Source organism: Poecilia reticulata, chromosome 19 (assembly GCF_904066995.2).
Source record: "Poecilia reticulata chromosome 19, P_reticulata-male-v2, whole genome shotgun sequence".
Lineage (NCBI taxonomy): Eukaryota > Metazoa > Chordata > Actinopteri > Cyprinodontiformes > Poeciliidae > Poecilia > Poecilia reticulata.
In genome coordinates, this window is record NC_088848.1 from 18003065 (window position 1) to 18025320 (window position 22256).

A 22256-nucleotide genomic window follows, 5' to 3' on the forward strand; every position below is an offset into this window, starting at 1 on the left:
GAAATTTCCAGGACGCTCTGGAAAAACAAATTAGTTTTAGAAAACCGTAGATTAAACACAAAAAAAATATCAAAATATTTTTTATTAACTTTCTTTCTTTTAAAGAGACATACTATTTGTAGGTGGACTACAACAGGATGCTACTATTGGTCTCATTTATTTCCAGGATTATACAGAATTCAGCAGGAAACATAAATAAAGACAATTAAACAGAAATTAAACGGTGCAAAAAAATATTCCTGATTGTCAATCTCTGGATTAGAATAATGAAATCTCCACAACTGGGAGAATTTCTTATAAATATAACAACATTATTGTATTTTACTGCCAAACATTTAGGCTTTAAAGAAAACCCTCCAAATTTTTAACATGAATTGCAAATTCGGGGTTTTCAAATTGCAGACTAAACCTCCACCAGTGTGCAAACTTTGCAGCTTCTGAGGTTTTTTTTTTGTTTGTTTTTGTTTTTTAGAAAAAGCACAAAGGCATCTTTCAGTGACACACCTGGGGGGAAAAAATAGTTTTCCATGACACCAGGATTTTTAAAATGAAATGTTTTGTAGTGGTGAAGAATTCAGGACACCCAAATTGTCAAAATTATTTTGCCACCAGTGCAGACCCTTGTGAACAGCAGTTCTCGCTAAATGCTAAACCAAATCCACGTGTCGGGGAACCTTTAGGCCCAGAGGCTGCATAAAGAACACTGCCATGAACAAAGCGTCCTCCTGACACAATGTCTTCTACAAATCCAGGTATATTTGGTGATGATTGGGATATTTGCCATAATACTGGAGCAAAATCAAAACGGAGAATCTTTTGTCAGCAGATGGAGAAACAGAAGACAAATTAATATCCAGCATGTCGCAGGATTTACATAGACACATATTGAAGTATTTGTGAAATAACGCTATTAACCTGTAACATGTTTTAACTGTTTTCAGGCCTATGAAAAAATGCAACTATATAGAACCACAAAACTTTGCTGAAAACTAAAAAAATATTATGGTACAAAAACAAAAATAAATACTCTTTAATCTGCCTTTCTGATCTGCAAACACACAAGAAAGCTAAACCTGAAATGGTTGATAAAACCAGTCCCAACGAGTATCAACAGCAAAGTGGCCGAGTTGTCAGAAAGGGTAGCACTAATTTTTGGATTGGTAGTAGCAACAGGTAACTTTCCCACAGTGAACAATTAAGGTGCTGAAATCTGAATTACATCCCTGTTAGTCTCAGTCACAATAAATGAAGCTAATAATTTTGCATGAGAAGAGTCATTCTGCTCTCTGACATTTTGTTAACTACTCCCCACTCAAAGGTATGTGCAGCTTCGGCGCCACATGTTGGCTGGAATGTAAACTGCGGCGTGACAAAAACCTTCAAACGTTGAAAGCGAGAAATTCATCTTGCGGGACTGAAACGGCGTGAAGCACATCAGTTTTAGGCAACTATTTTCATCAGAAGCCTTGGAAGAATCTCAGAATACACAAAACTGAACACCTAACTCATAAGAAAACAAAACGTTTTTCTCTATTAAAATAATTTAGTCACAAACCAGGCACCCACAGGTACACAGACTCCCACAGTGTGCCGTTTTCATTAAACGCAGAACATTCCCTGCCTGCCAAGAAACACACTGACCTCGGCTGAAATGTAAGAAGAAGTAATACATGGGTGTTACCCGTTTTTTTTTTTTGGAAGCCGCTGGTTAACAGTGTGTTCTCGTCTTAGCACCCTGAAGCGAGCTGTGACTAATCCCAGCTGTGAGTTCAGAGAAGTCCAGTGATTTGTTCACCGACAGTTTGGTAAAAACATGTTAAAACTAGTTTCTTTCAATGCATCAAACTTGTTACTGACATAAAGCTGCAAAATATACATAGGACACTAATTCAGTCATTATTGTTGAAAAAAAAAACATTAACAGTATAAATATAACTCTAGCTTAAAATATTCCGTATAAAGAGATGTGACAGAGCGCCACCATCGGATTTTTCTCTGTATTTACACGTACAATGGACCTGCTTTTTCCTCAAGTCATCGCACACTGAGCAGATATCTGCAGGCTGATCTTTCATGCTACTGTTTGTTGTCCATCCAGGAACATTCCCAGGTGTGTGTCCTGAGGCCAAGTGCTTGGGTTTAAAAGTAAAAAGTAAAAAAAAAAAAACACACAAAAAAAACAGGACAATATTGCGCTGGGAAATCCTCAGTTGTGTCCCTCACTGATCCATCCGGAGGGCCTGAGGAGGAGTCGGTATGTCCAAGGTGCGCCACAGGTGCCGAGTTTCAGCCGTTCCATCTGTGGCCGGCTTTGGAAGAAGCAGGTGAGCCGGGGCGTCACTCCAACATGGCATCCAGCTGGTCCGCCAGGTCGTCAAACATGTTGCCGATGTCGTCCAGAATATTCCCAGCTGCCTTCACCGAACTGCTGCTGCTGCTGCAGCTAGGAAACAGGCAGCAGACTGTCAGGAAGATTTACTTATAAAACATTACACTGCCTGTCTTTAAAGTGACATTAGTTCAAGTAAAAAAAAAATTTTTTTGTTCTGCAGGATGCTACAACAAGTGGAAATTGTTCATTTGTTTCATAGAAAATACAAGACATTAGACATTTGGGTATCATGCATTTTGGAGACATTTGGCATAACTGGGCTTAATTGTCTCAGGTATGTAGATTTTGTCATTGATGCTGTTGCAGATTCCCAAGTCCCACTGGTTTTCAGAATTTTAAATGGAACTTTACTAAACTGAGTTTGATCTGAGTTTCAACTCCTCAAGAAGTAGCGTACAAATGTCCTTTGAAGGCAGGAATGTAGGTCAACATAATGTAGCAGCTCTAACAACTGGTGCTTGTACCTACATTTTTAAACATTGTTCACGACTGAGTTCAGAAAAGATCTTTCAAGAAAGTTCTGCTTGAGAGAGCATGTCCGTACTGTTCAGACTCCAAGTATCCAAATGGTGGTCCGTGGTTCAGACCCAGACCTAAATGGAGTCTTTTTAGCTTCAGATCGAATTTTGATGACGAACTTTGACCTGTTTATGTCCTCCCACATGAGCTGCAACCCAGTACAGAAACTGAAACTTCTTACCCATCCACACTGCTGCCATGTGCGAGTTCGTTTTCCACCACTTTGAGAGCAGCCTCCAGTGACGTACTGGTTTGCTCCAGTCTCTTTTGGGCCAGAACCTCCAGACCTGCTACACCAGACAGAGATCCCCCCGATTTCCTTGACTGATCTGACGAGGCCGAGTTAGGGGAGTAGGAACTCAGCGTTACGGAGGATGGAGCAGGAAAACAGACGCTTTGGATTATCTGGAGATTTTTTCCTGAGGAAACAAGAAATTCTGCTGTCACATCTAATATACCCAAGTTGCAAAGATGCAACAGAAGTATGACAGTTACCTCCTGTTGAAATGGGCGATGCGTTGGACGGAGAGAGCCTTGATGCAGTGGCTTTCTGCGGACCCTCCGGCTTGGACCCAACTGTCTGTAAATGTGTACCGGGCTGAGGGCTCTGCATGCCTGTCTGGATGTGAAAGCTGCTGCTCAGTTTTGGAGAGACAGTGTGTATCTGCACACTGGTCAAATTTGGAATGGCTGTTTGCGCGGTAACCCGCAGCGTTGGATACATTTTTTGAGGGCTCATTAGACTGCCGTTGGGGGTTTGTTTTAGAGGAGTGGAAGGTTTTGAGGATACAGGAGGTTTTGAACCTTTGCCCACAGAGCCAACTCTAAGGAAAGCATTCCTTGGTGTCTCTGCCTCTCCTTTATTTACACCTCTGATTTCAACATGTGGGTGTGGACTGGTAACCAGCAGGCGGTTTTCCTCTTGGTTGGGAGTAGTAGCCTCTTCTGGTGTGGAAGCACCTTTGTCTTTGGGTTTGTGCCGTCTTTTTACCGTATCAGACTCTTTTAGGTTGAACTCCGGAGGCTCCAAGCTGTTTTGGGTCTGAACTGGACCATCTGTTGGAGACCTAGTGTCGGTGTCTGCCTGGGTAACAACGGCTATCCTGGGTCGTTGTTTGATAGTAAGGTTGCCTTCTTCGGCGAAATGTAGATGGTTCCCGGAATTGGTCTTTGGTGACACAGAAGAACTCCTAGATAGCTTTTCACTTTTTCTTGCTTTCAGTTTCTCTTCAGTTGTTTCCTCTGTACTTCCACCTCTGTGTCTGTCAGTATCTCCTTCTGTCCTCTCACTTCCTACCCTCCTTAAGCCTCCCAAACCCAGAGCAGGGACAGGTTTGGAATGCTGTAGAATAATATGCGATGATAGTCCATAAGAGATTGGTGAGGAAACTGTACTGGGAACAGGTGAAATGTGAAAGGTTGGTGGTATGTCTATCCTCCTCGATGGGCTGCTGCAACTGCTGCTGCCTTCTAGCTTGGCAGCGATGCTCCTCACACTGCCTGCACTGTCTGTCTCTACCCCGGCCTTCAACTCTGGCTCTACTGCCTTGCTGACTGACTCGCTGTGCTGTCTTGTGGGACTTCCACTCACTGAGCTCATCCTCTTGGGCGGCGGGGGAGGCGGACCTTTGTGTCGAGAGCGCACAGCGAAGGAGTGGCTGCGGTTGACTTGGCGTGGGGGTCCTGAGGCACGTCCCGGCCTGCGAGACAGCGTGGCGTAGGGCGGCATGGTTACGGAAGAAGCGGAGGAAGAGGGAAGAGGGAGGTCATCGTCTTCGTCAGGCTCTCCGTCGGACAGAGCGTAGCGAGTCAAACTTTGGCTGCGCTTATTTTGTGACCCTCTCTGAATGTTGTCCCCTTGGACCTGTGAGGTTGGGGGTCTAAGTATAGGGATGGCTCCTGGCAGGGGTTTAGAAAGAACTCGTGGAGGGCCATTGACAGCTGCTGCCTGAGCCTGTAGGTGATTGAAGTACTTCTTTGTGGGAGAGGGATGTGGGGATGGCGATGATGGAGAAGAGGGAGGCTGGTGGTGGGGGTGGTACTGAGGTTGATAGAGGCGGTTGGGGGACTGCAGGTGTTTGGACTTGGGCGGAACTGCGGGGCAAGCAAAGCGGGGCATCTTGCTTGGGGTTAGCGGAGGTGTTACGGTGGAGAAAGGGTGTTTCTCTGAGGCACCGGACCAACTCTGATGGTCCCACATCTCAGCAGACATCTGCTTACTTCTACCTCCAGGGCTGCTTTGGTTGTTCTTGGCCTCCTCCACTCCCCCAGTACCCAGTTTCTCCTCAGGCCTACTAGACGTTCTGCTAGAACACAGTGTCATTTGGTGATCATGGGAATTTCCCGAATTTGAATTTCCCGACCTCCCTGAGCCCCGCGAACGCCTGCTTATGCTTTCTTGACTGACAGACATGGCAGCTATAACAGCAGAGGGGGGAACTCCTCTTATGCCGAAAGCCTCCGACACCGATCCTCCCACCTTGCCCATCATAGCGCTCTGCAGCTCTGCACTCAGCTCACAGTCCTGAAAGGAGAGGAGAGCCCTGGGGGTGCGAGGGGAAGGGCAGCAGTTTTCAGATGGGGCATCAGAGTGTCCATGAGAGTGGACGATGTGCGTTGGTGTGTGTTCAATAGCCACCAGCTCTAGTGCAGCCGGTGGCTTTCTCCTGAGAGTTCCCTCTCCCGTCCTGTCAACCTGATTACGAGAGCGCTGCAGGTCACAGAGTCGTTTCACAGCCAACATTAGCTTCTTCTGATGACCTGAGGTGGAGAGAGACTTTCTTTAACACCGATGATTCATCTTATGCTGAGCTTAACTCAAAGGAGGATTTTTTCAGTCATGGTGAAGGTCCAAGAAATCAGATTCATTTTCTCACCCAGTTTGGTGATTCCTATTTCTTGTAGGTCCTCCCAGGTGATGTCCTTAACAATCGCAATGGAGTCATAGCCATTGTCACACAATCTCTTTTGGTACTGAGGCAGCCCAATCACGCTTAGCCACTCCCCCAAGTCCGACTACATCAACAAACACACAGAGGGAGCAGCAGAAAGAGAGGAAAAGACTTTTAATTTATTACACTGACTCGTATAGAAAATACAGCGTCTTTTTAAGAGCGGTGAAGAATTTGTGTGGTTTTAAATTATATATATATATTTCTCACGGGAATGTAATCTGGCAGCCACTCAGGGATGCTCAGCTTGCTGATCTCTGATGAGATCTTCTTCCTGTGGCCCGGCTTGGTCACGCCGATAGCAGTGAGATCCTGAGGTCAAATTAAAAAAAAAAAAAGTACATGGATGTTGCAGCAAAAAGAATCCGTACCAGGTAAGTTACAGACATCTTACTCTTTTGTTGACGTTCATTTACGTTTTTTTTTTTCTTGTCAATTGCAATGGCATAAAAATGGATTACATTATATGAAGTAGGGATTTGAGTAAAGCGAGTAAGAACGTATACAGCAGAAATTAATGAATTATAGAATTTGTAAGTAGCAATGGTCTTGCAATGAGTCTTGTTACATGTAGCTCAGGTACTCTGTTGTTAGCCTCCACCCTAAACGGGTTGCTAAGCTAGTCACTTCAACATATCCATCACTTTTTGCACTTATCCTGTTTCATTTTAATTCCAGCACCTCACCAGGGACCTGACGAATCACATTTGTTTTCCAAAGCAGTAACTACTGTTAGAAAAAAGTTGACAATAACCTATGAACACTGAAACCTAAGCCCACCTCAGGAGTCATCCTGCTGATGGTAGGTACGTCGTATCCCGCTCTGATGAAGTTGGAAGTGTACTGCTCCAACTGGAACTCACACAACCACTGGTAGATGGCTTCAGAGTCCTAATGGCGCACAAGGGAAATGTTTTTGGTGCTTTTTTAAAAAAAAGAAAGATGTAGTAAAAGGAGTCAAACGTTAAAAAAACAAACCCTCACCTTGCCCTCCAGAAGCTGTTCTGGTCTGATGAAGCCTTTCTGAGGAGTGCTGTTGGCCTGTCGGCGAGAACCACCTACAAAACACACATCGTCAATCCTGGGGGATGACAAATATTACCCGGTTCAACTAAAGAGACTAAAAAAAGACAGAGGGGGGAAAAAAAATCCATCATAACAAAAGATTCAAATTTGTTTAGTGTTTTGTAGGCATTGCTGCTAAACACAAGAAGAAATCAGCTTACGTCGATTTAAGCAACGCTGCTGAGTGTTATTGGGTCTCTCCAGGTGTGTAAAGGCTTCTTATCTGATCTAAGGAAACTCCTGACCCGTCTTTCACACATTCCCAGAAACATCTGAGGAATGCACCCTTTCCAGGCAATTTCTTTACTTTTAGCTCTTGTTGTGGCCTGAGGTCAACCTGTTCAGGTTTAATCATTCAACCGTTTTTTTCTGTTTTTAATTAGTCAGCTCACCTGCCAGGATCCACGTTTATAGTTTGGACTAACCACACAGCAATATTCCCGACATACGTAGTCATAGTCAGCAAAGTACAATATGTGTTCAGATGACGCCCATTTGTCAGAGTAAAAGTACCTTTTGAAAGGACATATTGTTTAATTAGGCACATGTTTTTTTCATTGGTCTGGTGTGATTTTATAACTTAAAATGTCATATTTTCTTTACATCTAAATGGAAAATTGTCATAATTAGCATAAATAAAGTCTTCAAAATATCCATCTGTGTGTAATTTCACTTAGTGATGAAGTTCCTGAAATACATTATCCTTCCAACATTATACTGTATTCTTCATTCATAAAAGACTGCGGTCTGCATCCACTAACACTGAGCTTAGCTCAATATTTGCACTTGCCCTTTCCCAAAGCAAATGGCAAAATATGCAGCCGCAAACATGCTTGTCAAGTTCTGCAGGTGCAACCAATTAGCAACCTTCTTCTGCAGCTATTTTTACTTCCCAGAGAAATGAAAATCAGATTAAATACATGCCACTATCTATGCGGTGTTCTTGTTAGCGGCATAACTGACTGTCTTCAGAAGTCACCTAATCAACAAAGAGAGTTCACCTGTGCATGAGTTAACCTTTGCATAAATTCAACTGTTTTTGTATGAGGCGTGTCAGCGAACATCAGTGAACAAGCAGCACCATGACGACCAAGGAAAAGAGCATGCAGGCTCAGAGATGAAGTTGGCTAGAAGTTTAAAGCAGAGTTAGGGCGTGAAACAACACCCTAAGCTTTGTACGTCTTCACATAGTGTTCAAAAAAACGGAAATAGTATGGCTTAGCTGAAAACAGAATGAGCAAGGAGATAATTAATCAGAGAAGCAGCTAAAATGACCTAACAGTGATGGTTAATGCTTTTTGGGTGGTTTTCTTTACTTTGGTATGGGCGTCAGGGCCCCTGGCCACACAGGGCGGTAAACAGCACCTACAGAACATATAATTGGCCTTTAGATTGAGTCAAAATGTCCTCCTCAGTTTTTACTCTCCACAAAACCTAACAAAAACTGAGTTTTTGTAAGCATGAAAGAGAAAGACAAAGCCATCACGTTTGCTCTATGCCACATTGTATTTTCCCCCCCTTGTTTTTATGTTTAATTGTCCTCTAGGACCATATAACAAAAGTTACTTCTTTTGCTGCTCATCCACAACCTGAGTTGAAAGGAATAACAAAATCAGAGATCACGTTAAATCCAAATCTGACTTCTTACCCTTGAGGAGAACAGGAAGCTGCAACACCCCTGCCGTCTGGCTCTTCATCCTTGTTTCTGCTGCACAGCCATTTCTGTAAACTAACTGCGTTGCTCGATTCCCACCCTCACTTTTACCCTCCTTCTCCTTCATCAGACGGATATGTTTTGCTCCCTCTGCTTTTAGCTCCTATCTCTTATCTCCGATCCCTCCCTCCCACTCCTCATCTCCCTGCTCCCTCACTTCACCCTCCTCGCTTCTCAGCCGTCGGTCGACGGAAATCCTCCCCGGCTTCAAAGTGAAACACCTGAACGTTTTGGAAAGAGGCTCGACTCCAACCCCATCGAACTCTGGTGATGGCACAGCATTTTTACCCAATCTTTCTGCAGAGAGTTATGTAAGGTTTGCAGGCTGAGAGAATAAGACGGTTTTGTAGGTTTTAGATGTGAGCTGAGGTAAGACTTTATTCCCTCCGTTTCATTTCCTTTCCGACTGACGGTAATAACAGCTGACCGCGCTCCTGTGTATTGTGGTCACATTCCTGAGGTAGAAGAAAAACCAAGAGATCCTGGAGGTGTAACTAACATATTATCTTCAGATTTGATAGCATTGACCATCACATTTGCCTTACATCATGGTCCAAATACTCTTTTCAGTTAAGTTTACCTAGCTTTTGTTCTTGAATTGTTGCGATTGAGACAAGGGAGAATGTTTTCATTGGAGATTTCAAAAGTAAAGTAGTTTTCTAAAAACAGCATGTTACAGTGAAAATAATTACAAGTTTTATGCAGAAAAATGGTTTTTCTAAAAGTAATAAACAAACCAAAGGCCTTGAATGCATCACAAAATGCCCCCAAAAAACGATAATGTTTATGTCATTATTTTTTATATTTATTTGAAAAGCTCAGAGGAATTCTTCTGTGTAATTTGCCAGTAGAAAACAAACATGGAATATTGATTACAGTCATATTGTAATAATAAAAGGATAAGCTGATCAAAAAATACTGTGAGAAGTTTACAGGCAGAGTTTACGTCACGTTAGGTATTTTTCTTTTTGCTCAGTTTTTCGTGTACGAAACGAATGTCCTGATCTCGTAACTGACCCACGAAGCAGACGTGTCCATTGTTTTCAAAACAACTGAACTCAAGTTTGCAATGGCCTCGTTTGTTCAAGAAAAGGAGTTTATTTGTACCTCCATCCAGGACAGATTTTTTTATCTGTTTAATGGGAGTCTGACAGGAGGATTAAACTGTTAGAGACTCCAATAATTCAGCTTATGCTTTCAGAATAAAACAAAACCGTTTGGGGAGAATGAAAAATATTCATGAAGTTAGTAAAAGAGAGTTGTTAAGGGTTAATTTAGCCTCAGAAAATGAAAGAAAATAATTTTTCAGATTCAAAGTCTAAATCCATAACTAGAACTGGGATGAGGAAAACAACTGTGCGACTCACCATTGCTTTGGTCGGCTGCTGTACTGTGGACCTGTTCTCCAGTTTCACCTGCAGAGGGAGCCACCTGCACACACAAAAATGTCACTGAACGTCTCTGGTTTTCTTACTTTTAAATGCTGAGTAGCAGAAGACAGACAGAAAGGTTTCCGCCTCACCTTGCCAGCGTCGGCGTGGTGGCGGATGTGAGTCCCGTTCTGCTTGCGGCCGCTCTCCGAGCTCTGGCCGCTGCCGGCGCTGCGGCTGCTGCCCACACTGCCTGTGCTGCCAACGCTGTTCCTGTCGCCTGACGAAAGACGATGCAATAACGCAAAAATGACCTAAGTGTAAAGTAAAAGCTGCTGGGGGGGATGTGAGCACTGACGAAATGAGCGAGGGTTTCTTATAAATTATTTTCACATGTCAAGTCCAGCTGGCAAGAAAATGCTCGGGATGAAAGCTGAAAAATCAAAAGTGGTGATAAAGCTTTTCTTCTTAAAAGGTCTTTATTGCACAGGCATCTTCTCCAGTTTGTGCTGCTTCGGCTGTAGCCGTTTTCTCGACATCTCTCAACATTTCTGTCTCAAAGATTCAAAATCATCAGACACGTGTTCATTTACCTTTCCTGGTGGTTAAACATAGAATGGAGTTATTCTGAGTGTTTACCCAGGGTGGATACAACGTACAACTGAAATGAATTTTTTTCTAAAACGAACTGCACAGTGTGTGGGAGATTTCCTCTAATGTACAGTTACTAAAAAATATACATAATAGCTCTTACAGTTGCATATAAATTAATCTACATATTCACATAAGAGGCACTGAAGGTTCTAGGATGTATGTCAACTTGGCAAGAGACCATGACTGCAGCTGGTTGTGGCTCTTTGGTAACATATAGGATTTCTTTAACAGCGTTCACTGGATTGACCAATAGTCAGAAAAATATGAAGATCCAAGGGGAGGCATGAAATCTGAAGAAGGATTACAGACGTACATGAGTTGCGAGACTTCTGGACTCATTTTTAAACACCTATAGATCCCAAGGTTAAACAATTATATGTAAGTCCAAGTTATTCAGGTGTTCTAAAGTCTGGAAGGTGACAGCCCATGTTTAGGAATAATCCAGAAACCGAAAGCCTGCAATGAGCTGCAAACTTTTCAAACACAGGTGTGGCTGTCCAAATCATCATGGTAACCATAAAATAAGTCCCTGCTCCAAAATCAGCACCTTAAACTTGACTGAATTTCTCGGCGACCCAGCTGGACAGCTGCAGAATAAACTGTTAGGCCCTGATGTACAAGGAGCGCAAATGGAGGAGTCAAGGTGAAGCTCTTTAACTTGGTTTTATTAATCCCAGAATCCAGATTATTTTTTAGGTATTAGTTAATCAGCAATGAATCAATAAATGACCAGGCAAACAAATCAGACGTAGCACCTGCTGACCACTTACCATTACGTTCTCCTGCAAGACAATTCTGGTCGTGGTTAGAGGATTACTGCGACAGACGGGAGCCAGGGATTTTACGGGATGGTTAATGTAAGGCCAGGACGTTGGGGTTGAAAGTGCTACACACAGAAGTAAGCTGGTACAGAAGTCTGGCTAAATGGTGGGACTGGTGGATGTCTGAAGGCTCACACCGGGTTAGGAGGTTGGATAGTTTGAGGCGTTAGATGGTTGACATGTGATTTGGGGGCCACACACTCTTACCAGTGGGAGAGCTCCTTAGGACCCAAATGTCCTGAGGGGGGGTTGCTGGGGCTGAGAACTGACTGGCCGGTGAAGCACCTAACAAACACACACACTTTAGACACACGCTACGTGCACTCCCTGCGTCTTGCAGGGGTGGAGCTGGACCTATGGAGTTGCCACTGGTCACCAGAGGAGGGCTGAGTTAGGGAGGGGAGTGGGACTGGAGACCGGTGGAGAGAGACATGAAACACAGCAAGAAAAAGTTTTAAAATAAAGACAATTTGGATGTTTTTTGCAGCTCTGGTATCATTTTATAGGGCGACAGTGGATCAGTGGGTACTGGGTAGAGTAGTCATCTTGCAGCTGGAGAGTCATAGGTTCAAGTCCAGCTTCTTCCCATCACGTGGTGATGTATTTCTGGGCAAGACACTTACCTGCAAGTTGCCTACTGGTCTGCGTGTATATTGGTGTATAAATGTGTTTGTGTTTGTGAATGCGAAATGGTGAATCAGGGTTATGGATTTGTGGATTTGTTTTGCGTTTCTGTCATTAGTGTTAAATTTGTAACGCCTTTGTTTTGCACTGGTGTACTGAGCCACCATGTATTAGTTTGCATTTTCTAGGAGTGTCCCATTTTAAGTAATTGTGGACATAAATTGTTGTAAAAATTGTACATTTTTGTGTGACTTTTAATTGATCATATATTATTTTCTGAAGATTCCTATAACAAACATTTTTATACACATTGTGGCCTAAGTATGTGTAAAGTAAACCAAAAAGCATTTGCTCCAAAATGCCCAGAACTTGAAAAGGACAAAATGGTGAAGTGGCATCTCTTCATCTGGCTTGTTTTTGTTTTTGTTTCTTTTTGTTGTCCTGGTTACGCCTGCTTTTGCCTCTAGAGTAACCAGGTATAATCTACTCACAATCAACTCAAAAGTAGTCTTTAAATATATGATTTACTTTGTGTGATGAGAGAGACCTGACCTGGATGGACCTTACAGTTCCATACTAGTAAGTCAGGACATATTTGAACATTTTTTTGTTCCAGTATTTTAAAAAGTTTAATTTGATGATTGCGGCTCATAAAACCTCAAATTCATTTTCACTGCGGATTGCAACATTACATCAGACCAATAAAAACTGATTTGTTGTGTTATGAAGATGTAATGACCTACCCTAGGAAAAATTCATTGAGCTTTCCCATGCGTGAAACAGACCCCCCGTGGTCTTAAGGAGACACTGAGATCTGCCACAAGGACGGTAAGTCTCAATAGTTAATTGCTAAAGAAGCTGGTTGTCATCAGAGGTCTGCACGTAAACACAATAAGGGAAAGTTGTGTGTAAGGAAACAGTGTGATGCAAAAAAGGTGCACAAGTTTTGAGAGGTCTAGGAAGCAAAGTGAACTGAATGGTTAGGAGAGTCTTTCAGTGTGCGGACGGCAGCTGGAGGCAGAGTGTTAAAAGCCATCACCCTCTGATGTATCCAGGACAATGAAATCAGTTACTTAACCAGTAATTCATGTAAAAGGAGCACCAACAGTTTAAACACTATATATACAGTAATGCAGCGTTTCCCACAGAAAACTTGCTAAGCCTGGTGGTATGAGCGCCGGGGCAGTCATCGTGCAGCCCACCATGTTTTTGACTTAAGAATTTGTTAGTTGAATTTGAAAATATGACTAGATAATTATGTGTTAATGGAAGATATTATTAGCAATACCTAAACACCAACTGTATAGTCTTAAAAAAGGCTAACAAATAACTGATCCGGCAGTTCATCCTAATTAAAATGTTTGTTGTTCCTTTATTTGTGACTTGTCACTTTATTTGCTGAAGTTGTTAGCATGTAGACCAGTAAAGATCATCAGTGGTTACAGAAACCGGTGTATAAAAAAACCCCTACAACAAATAAACAATTCTTAGCCTGGTGGGGGCACAAGTCAACCCTGGTGGGTGGCCCGAAAGGCTTATAAAACTCTGGGGGAAACCCTGGCATTGAGTATATACAGTACACGGATGTACTTTTCAACATGCTGACATGTCTGTAATAAAAAGCCTTTTTGTTTATTGGTCTGATATAAAATGCCATATTTTAAGTTTGAAAGCTTGAAATATCTTATGTGTATAATAAAACTTTATATTGAGTTTCATTATTTTAACTGAATGAATTTTAAGAAAACAAATAAAAAGCATAAAAGCAAATAAACCTGCTGACCATTCTTGATAAAAAAAACAATACATCTGAATCCAACAGAGAGAAAGAATTTACTCAATATGCTGAACAACTCTGCAATTTTTGTATATGTAACTAAATTCAAAAACATGCCACTAAAGGTTATTATTAACCGTTAACAACCTTTAGTAACCTTACAGTTTACCTCAAACCCCTATTTTGTTATTTCTCTTGGTCACCAGGTGTTTGTATTTCATGCTATCATTTTGTATCTGTTTATTTCTTATGGCAGCCAGGTATTATAAAATAAAGATATATTATTACCAAAAAAGCACACTGCACCACACTTAATTTGGTCTACACTAAAGGCAAACAAATAGACTTAATACCCATGTAATACATATCTATTAATTTCATGTGGGTAGATTGTTATATGGCAGTAATAGCAGCAAACGCAACAAACTGACACCTTATTGTTGGTCTATTGATTATTCTCCCTCATTCGGAGGCCTTGTTGATATGTGTGTGTACCTGCGGGATCATAGCCGAGGATGTATGAGTCGTCAGTCTGAGGGGCGGGGCCTGAGGGAGGAGGTCTGGATGCAGGATGCGGTCTCTGGGATGGCATTGAGCCTTGGCGGGAGAGAGCACCCCCTAGGGACAGGGGAGACATGTGCAGGTTGAGGGGTCGGGTCTGAACGAAATGCGTGCATGGGGGAAAAGGTTTGGAGCTCGAACATTTCCTCATGTATATGCAACAGCATAAATCAGGACAAATCCTCTCTGGGGTTACATAACAAGCCGCTGAATAGGAATGTAAGATCACAAGTTGCAGAGAAAGACGGAGCTCGCTGACTCTTTTTGTGCTGATGCCGCCAACATCACAGGGCTCACACACTCAGCTGAGTTTGCTCTAAATGCAAAGTGCCTGTAAGTCTTTTTCTGAGTCGAACTTTCATGTCTTCCCCCCCTCATCCGTGAGCGATGTATGCACAGCGACTGCACACACAATCTCCAAGCAGAGACTGTGGGGGGCTTTAGCACTGAGCTGACACTTTGCAGTCTGGGAAGCAGTAATCCTATCAATGTGTGTCTGTGTGAGTCGGAACGCTTCGGCTCGTGCATATGCAACTGTGCATCTGCGCCTGTTGCGGTCGCTCGACCTCTCAACCTATGAATGTCGGTGGCTTCACAGCAGCAAAACAAGCACAGGGGCTCCAGTTGCTTTCAGTCACTTAGATCAAACGAGCTGATTTACAAGTGGGATGAAACCTCAAATGTTATTTCTCATTGAGGCCTTATAGATAGAATAACTTGCTGCCACAAGTCGTCTGACTCAGAGATTTTCAAAAATTTTCCAGAGTTCATGTTAAGGAAATATATTTGGTGTTGAGACCTTCACGAACCGCCAGAGTTGTACTGACATTAAATTACACAAGTGAACTCTGGTTATTAATTAGGTTACTTCTTAGATTTTAAAGGGAGTCGAATGCAAATTAAGGCATTTGATTAATCAAATGTTTTGTTTATGAAGTGTTAATTTTTGGGAAATCTGTATTTTATTTTTCACCAATGTAGTCCTGGGGTTTCCATAGTTGAGAGTGATATCTGTCCACTGAGGGTCTACCATGTTCAAGAGTATTTATATGGACTTTGTATTCAGACCAGACACTTCATGACAATAGTCGTAAAAATTCATGAAAACTTCATCTTCACGACAGCTGGTATGTTAAAAAGTTAATGTATGAATACTTTTGCGGTGCACTGAAGCTGTTGAATTCAACCTTAATGGGATTACATCTACAAAACCTTTATTCATGTACACACTACATGCTAGTCTACCTGCTCTCCTGCTGAGGACCTCCACCACCGAAGGCGGGAAGAAGCCCACCCTGTCGGTCCCCCGCTGGCTGTCATGGATGTGGCCTTTCCAGCGGCCGTCTGAGTGCTGCTCCAGGACCTGGCGGCAACAAATGACAGCACGCTTCTGTTAGAAGACAAGTCTATCTCTGAGAACAGTCAGTCGCACAACAGCTCACAAAGAAATTACAGAAGAACGAGCCAAAGTATCCCGTCTTGATTGATTAAAGCGTCAGAAGAATCCAATTCGCTGCCAGCACTCCATCAGGTCGAATTAACATCTGACTCTTCCACTAAAGCACTTAAGGCGATAATAAGAGAAAGCCAGTCAGCTGCAAAAACGCAATCTATTCATCAAGAGTGCCAACAACATACCTGCAAGGAACAAAAACACACCTACATGGCAGTCCGCGGCTGCTGTCGAGTTCAAACACGACTGGGGGAGTAGCGAATTGAAATAAGTAGAACGAGAACGAGATAAACACACATAGGCATGAGTTGAGAGTGTGTGAGTGTCTTTGTATATAGGTGGGGGCCCGGTAGGAGGTGTTGGGGGGAAAACAAGCTGGTAATTAGACATGTTTGAGCCCATCTCTCTGCTGTGGTCTCCTGTTCAAAGTTCACTTAATTATCCCAAAACATCCCACACAAATCCAACTGTTCTAACACGGGCCTTCACCCCCCGATTACAAGGGCACAGAGCAGAGCAGCAGGAGAAAAGTTACACCATGTCTAGAATTGTCCAGGGTTAGAAAGGAAAGTTCATAGATAACTCATCGTTACTATTTAAAATGCTGCTTTTGTAATTACTGGACTCGGATTTGTCAGGCGCTAGTTTCTCCTGACTACAGACGAGCCTGGAGGTTCTGGCAGAGACACAAACACTGTTGTGTGATAATTTGAGTTCTTTTGTGTTTCTCTTGTACACTTAAGAACAATTAAACCAATTTCATGACTTTCCTATCCTATTTATTACATTGTCATCCATTCTTTTCCATAATGTTGGATCTCAACTTTTGGACCAGATCCTGACTGATTATTTTCTTCTTTAGTGCTCAGAGTTGATTCCAGTTTGTTAGTTTGTTTCTCCAGCTGCTTTTTAAAAAAGTTAACTTCAGGTCTTTTTTTTTTTAAGAAAAGGCAGAGATAAACAAATATATTTTTTAGTGTTTTTGTGGATATTTTACTGACTTCGCCGAAGAGGTCCAGCCAAACCTTTTGCCTCTCTTTTGCTTCTCTATGTACAATTTTTCTGGTCTCTCACTGACACATAGATTGAATCAAAACGCTTCCCTACAAGAACAAGTCAGGACTTGTGATACCACTCATTCTTGTTTGTTTTCTCAAGAAAATTATTTCACACAGAATCATAACAAGCATTTATAAAAGAAACTAACATCTTTGTACTTCCTCCAAAATTTCACAGTTTTTTTTTTTTACTTTGGACATAAGTGATTTATGTGCTGCTGCTCTTGTCTTCAACTTTATGTTGATGCTGACAAAGCTTATGCACTTATGGTAACATTATTCTGCAGGAACTTTCTTGAGAAAAATATGCCCTTGGCTCCTTCTGAAACGTCATAGTTCCTGATTATTTAAAAAAAATAAATAAAAATGTTCATTCAGCTGCAACATTAGTAACAGGTATGGTTTTGGAAAAAGCCATGATATCAGCATGCTTTTCTTTGGAGGTAACCACTGCCCTTTTCAAGAAAATAAAAACTCTTTGAAATGGATTATTATGTATCTGTTCACAAGGCACAATAATGAAAAAACAAGATTTGCAAAAAAAAATTTGAAGCCTGTTTTTATCACTGTCGAAACTTTTAGCCATGACTTTCTGCTATCACTCGTATGTAGGTAGTTTGAGCTGTGAGGAACCTAAAGTCCTCAACCCTAAAGGGATGAGGAAGCTAAAAAGTCAACAGAATTATTTTTAAATTCCACTTTGGCCCCACCCTGGTGGTCATAAAAACACAGCAAGTATCCCAAATATGATGTAATGACATGCTACGGCTTTAACTCGGCGTGGGAAAACAAATTGCTGCAAGGCGACGGCTACGCAGGGGCCGTTTTCACAACAGGCAGGCACGCAAAAAAAGTTACCATAATAAGGTCTCCAGCACGCAGGTTGAGCGCAGTGGGGTCGTGGAGGTTCCAGTAGTCCTTCACTGCTCTGACTTGGAGAGAATTGGACGCTTCTGCAAGGATCAGAACTACAGTGATTCCCCCTGCACAACATCTCAGGAGGTTAACCTTGCAGAAACAAACCTCTAAGCAGCTGCTTGATGTCTCTGCTGGCTGTGGAAGTGGTGAACTGGTTGACGATATCCAGAGCTGTCTGGTTGTACGTGTTGCGCAGGTTCACGTTGATCCCTGCCTGCGCACAAACAAAGTCATACCCACTTTATTCTCCCGAGCAACAAATGGTCTACCTCTTCAAATCACAAAGTTAGGTGGACAGAGACATGTAACAGTCATTACATCGAGCAGCAGCCGCACTACTTCCGTCTTGCCGTAGAGGGCGGCCTCGTGCAGAGCGGTCCCCGCTTTGGTGGCTCTGTTGATGTTGATGCCGGCTTTAAGCAGCAACCTGGGAAACAAAATCAGAAACGGTCACCGTGAGACTGCAGGCAAACATCATCCATTCGACTGTTGCAGATGTTTACAGCGTCGCATTCAAGTCCAAATGTAGGTATTCTGGTGGCAGAGATGCAGAAGGAGGACAGGTTTTAAAGTTTTTCTAAAGGATTTTATGTTAGTCTGCAGGATAGCGTACTGTGCCATGATTGCTTGAAGAAACATAACATGATACCCTGTCCACTGTATTTGGGAAAACAAATTGTTTCAAACCCTCTGAATTATTTGCGGTACCGTCAGCTTTGCTTTATCTATCTGTGGCTCATAAAGACTTTACAGCATTCTTAACTCTGTTGGCCAGGAGGCTGATTTTGTTATTGCAAGTCTTCAGCTCCACCTTCTCGTACGGACTAGATTAAGGAAGTGATCCAGCAAGTGAAAATAGAGATCAGACCGACCTTATCTGGTTTTGGGCACAAATTTGGAAAAAAATCTGGAGCCTCTTTTTATCGTATATTAACTGCATGTCTTGTTCTGTTGACTGAGATTGTCTGGCGGATGTATCACCTTGCTTAAAGCCCTTGAACTGTCTTTACAGTTACATACATACTGTCGTGCATTAGTACGTTAAAGTTGCGCCTGTGGAAAAGATGCGTGAGTTTTTCTTCACAAGCCTCTCAAAACTGTGGCCATCCCTTTTTTCTTGTGCATGTTTTTCTACGACACTTGTTGCTTCCACTTAACTTTCCGGTGAATACAGCACTATGTACTGTATCCAAGGCAGCTTCTGTAATACAGATTTTTCTGTGAAGATTGCTGTATTAGTTGTAAAACATAGTCATCAAAACTAACAGAAATAAACATTTGAAATACATAAATACATCACTACGCGTAATGGATCTTTAAAGGAGTTCCAGTTTCAGCTTAGGTTCTAACCAGATGTAGAAAACTGACAACAATTAGGTGATACGAGACCGTCAATGTGGCAAAGCCCTGATTAGGAATTTATATCTGCCCTCAACTAAGTGATTTCTCAACCTATGTACTGGATGGTTTTCTGTTTGCATTCTCTGCTACTGAACGTTCTTTTCCAGGAGAGTCAGAGTGGAGATGGTGTTACAAAAACATTTGCTTATTTAGGAAGGATGAGAGCCATCAGCAGAGTGTCTAACAGACAGGGTGGGGTTACTTGGCAAACTGAACACATATTCTACATATTTACACACAAACAAGAATAAGTTTAAAAAAGAAAGTGTAAAGTCAGCTGAGAAAAACAGAACATGATGGTATGCAGCTTTCGATTTGGTATGAGGTGACATCAGACTGCCATGAACAAATAGCAGAGGATTTACAATGAGCCAAATCTTTATTTACTGTTAAACTCGCTCATGTTTTTGCATGCAGTCAATTCATTTCAGGGTAACACAGGGGGCTGAAAAAGCTTCCCAAATCCCTCGACTCCCTCCTAAACTTAAACCCTATTCTACCCCACCTGTACCTCCTATCAACCACCTCGGTCACCAGTCCACCTGTTGAACCGAGGGTGGACTGGTGACCCTCGGTTCACCAGTCTTACTTCTGATGGGGGGTGAGGCAACCCCCCATCAGAAGTAAGAGGACGCCCCAAGCCACAAGCCAACCAGAATCTGGAGTGGGCCAAGACTGAACTTTGTGATCCTTGGCCTGCTCATACCCCATTGTCTGCAGCACCCCAAGATCCATTGACCCTAAGCACAGAACTAGAGCTGGTATTTGCTCCCAAAAAAACAAGGAAAACCATAATCTTGTTTCTCGTAGTTAGTTGAGGCAATTGTAAACAACAAAACAGACTCCTGGGTTGTATATTGTGTAAGGCTGGCACCCTGCTTTCAAAAACAGAATGCTTAGTCAATGCAGAAACAGTGAATTGATAGAGAATGCAGAAAAAAAGTTAATCAGTCACTGCTTACGCACTTCAAGGTTGAAGGACTGCACTTTGCAGTTGGCTTTTCATAGAGTCTAGATATAAATAGGCATAACTCATGGAGATGTTCACTCCCCACAGTGTGCCATGCAGTAACAAGATTTGAAGGATCCTAAATCAAACAGCATGCAGTCCAATACTCTGAACGTTAACTGCAATTAATGTCAGAAATCACTGATTTACACTGTACATTAGATCTGGGGAAGAATCTAAAACAGATGAGGGCATCACCCACTACACAAGCAAACACCCCTAACCCTCATTGCACAAACATTCTCACTGATTTACAAGGTACAGTAAAAAACAACTCTGTCATTCCGGTAAATGCTTGCTCAATCTTGTCGGAGTGCGAAAATTAATAAACTGGTGTGTATTTTCAGTAAACCGGGGCATTCCAGTCCTAAGTGCTTCAGTTGAAGGAACCTGATTTTTTTTTCTCTTGTTGTTTGAAGACATTTTGCCTCTTATCCAAAAAAAATGAATGAGATGCAAACTGGCATGTTAAATGTTATGGTCACAAAAGTGCAAGTAAAAACATACTGAATATGTAAGGCTTGTTGAAAGAGGCTTTCTTGATAAACAAACTAAAATAAAGTGGACTAAACAGGGTTGGTGTGAATGCACCCTAAAGTTGCCTTTTCCCTCCTTTCAAGCCTGGCAGGGTCCATTTATTTATGACCCGAGCAGAAACATAAAGCAGAGAACATCGCTGAATTATGGGCCACACAACGGTGCACACACATTGGTTCACTGGGTGGGTTGGTTTAAATTGACCACTTTAAATTGAAGGGTGTTCCCTGCCTCTTGCCTAAAGACCACCAAGAGAAAGACAGCAGCCCCCTCGACTCTGCCAAGGACCGAGCTGCTACAGAAAATGTGCTTTTCTCACTTGATGACGTCTTTGTGTCCGTTCCTGGCTGCCAGGTGAAGGGGAGTGGTGGAGGGGGAATCCAGACTGTCGTTCCCTCGCTCTCCTTCTAAGAGCGCTGACACCATGTTACTGCTGAGCAGCAGCTGAGCCACCTAAAGAGAAATCAGTCCGAAGATGACGTTCTTACTGGCAGATTTAGGAAAGGAATTATAACATAAGCAATGCATAAATGATGTGTATATATATATATATATATATATATATATATATATATATATATATATATATATATATATATATATATATGAAAAACCATGCGTCCCCCGCAGTTAAGAGATTAACTTGCACATTGGGGCTTATCCACTGCCCAGCAGCTGTCATAAGACGGTATGTATGTGGTAAAAACAGCCCAAAGTCCTCTTTTATTTCACAGCTTAACCGCAAACTTAGACTAGTTGAGAGAGCATTAAACAGGCATAAAAAGCGTGTCTAATTTTGACTTTTAGTGCAAGCAAAACATCTCACAGGCTGGTTTATCTGGCGGATGTGGCAGAGAAACAGTAAATTATGCCCCAAAGTGCAACTTTCTAAACATTACAATGTACAAAAGAGCCACTGAGGCCCTATCACTCAAACAGGCTTAGCTGACCAGAGTCACTTCATTCTAACCTCTGGCTCATGTTAGACATAAGGCGCCCTCATTCATACATAAGGAGAAAAGAGTGTTTTCACGAGCAGATAACTGGATTAAGAGTCTAAATCTCTTCATACGAGGTCAAGAAGCGTGACGATGCAAAGGTATTGTATTTCCAATAGAACTGAGATGGGAACCAACTTGATGTCAATCTGTGACGCTATCACTAAGTGGAGTGATCTGTTTTAATCCAATGACCAAAGTGGTCGCCAGTGCCAGATAAGGAAAACAAAACAAATAGTCCGGTACCTTGAGTCGGCCAAACTCGCAGGCCAAATCCAGAGGAGTCTTCTTCGCCTTGTTCATGAGGCAGGGATTAGATTGGTGCTGCAGCAGCATCTCAGACTGAGGGCGAAAGGGAGAGAGTGCAACACCCTGTGAGCAGCATAGCACCTCATGTAAAATAGACACGCACTCACAAACCAGTCGTCCTCTAC

General features: G+C 42.4%; 1 protein-coding gene across 7 annotated transcripts in view; it reads right to left on the bottom strand.

Moving 5' to 3' along the window:
- Window positions 1–64: 64 nt before the first annotated feature.
- Window positions 65–22256, bottom strand: part of caskin2a (CASK interacting protein 2a) — a 51103-nt gene continuing 28911 nt past the window's right edge. For 4 of the 7 annotated variants that reach the window (XM_081600919.1, XM_081600920.1, XM_081600926.1 and 1 more), the window contains 17 exons: window positions 22069–22164; window positions 21144–21277; window positions 18196–18304; window positions 17983–18091; window positions 17818–17912; window positions 15694–15811; window positions 14383–14505; window positions 11694–11771; window positions 10164–10291; window positions 10009–10072; window positions 6847–6920; window positions 6643–6753; window positions 6073–6174; window positions 5788–5926; window positions 3407–5671; window positions 3093–3330; window positions 65–2443 (listed from right to left, as the gene is read on the bottom strand). In XM_081600919.1, the coding sequence (XP_081457045.1) occupies window positions 2338–2443; window positions 3093–3330; window positions 3407–5671; window positions 5788–5926; window positions 6073–6174; window positions 6643–6753; window positions 6847–6920; window positions 10009–10072; window positions 10164–10291; window positions 11694–11771; window positions 14383–14505; window positions 15694–15811; window positions 17818–17912; window positions 17983–18091; window positions 18196–18304; window positions 21144–21277; window positions 22069–22164 (4089 nt within the window). In that variant the 3' untranslated portion in view covers window positions 65–2337. The remainder of the gene's footprint in view (window positions 2444–3092; window positions 3331–3406; window positions 5672–5787; window positions 5927–6072; window positions 6175–6642; window positions 6754–6846; window positions 6921–10008; window positions 10073–10163; window positions 10292–11693; window positions 11772–14382; window positions 14506–15693; window positions 15812–17817; window positions 17913–17982; window positions 18092–18195; window positions 18305–21143; window positions 21278–22068; window positions 22165–22256) is intronic. The other 3 variants (XM_081600924.1, XM_081600921.1, XM_081600925.1) reach the window with 3 other exon arrangements.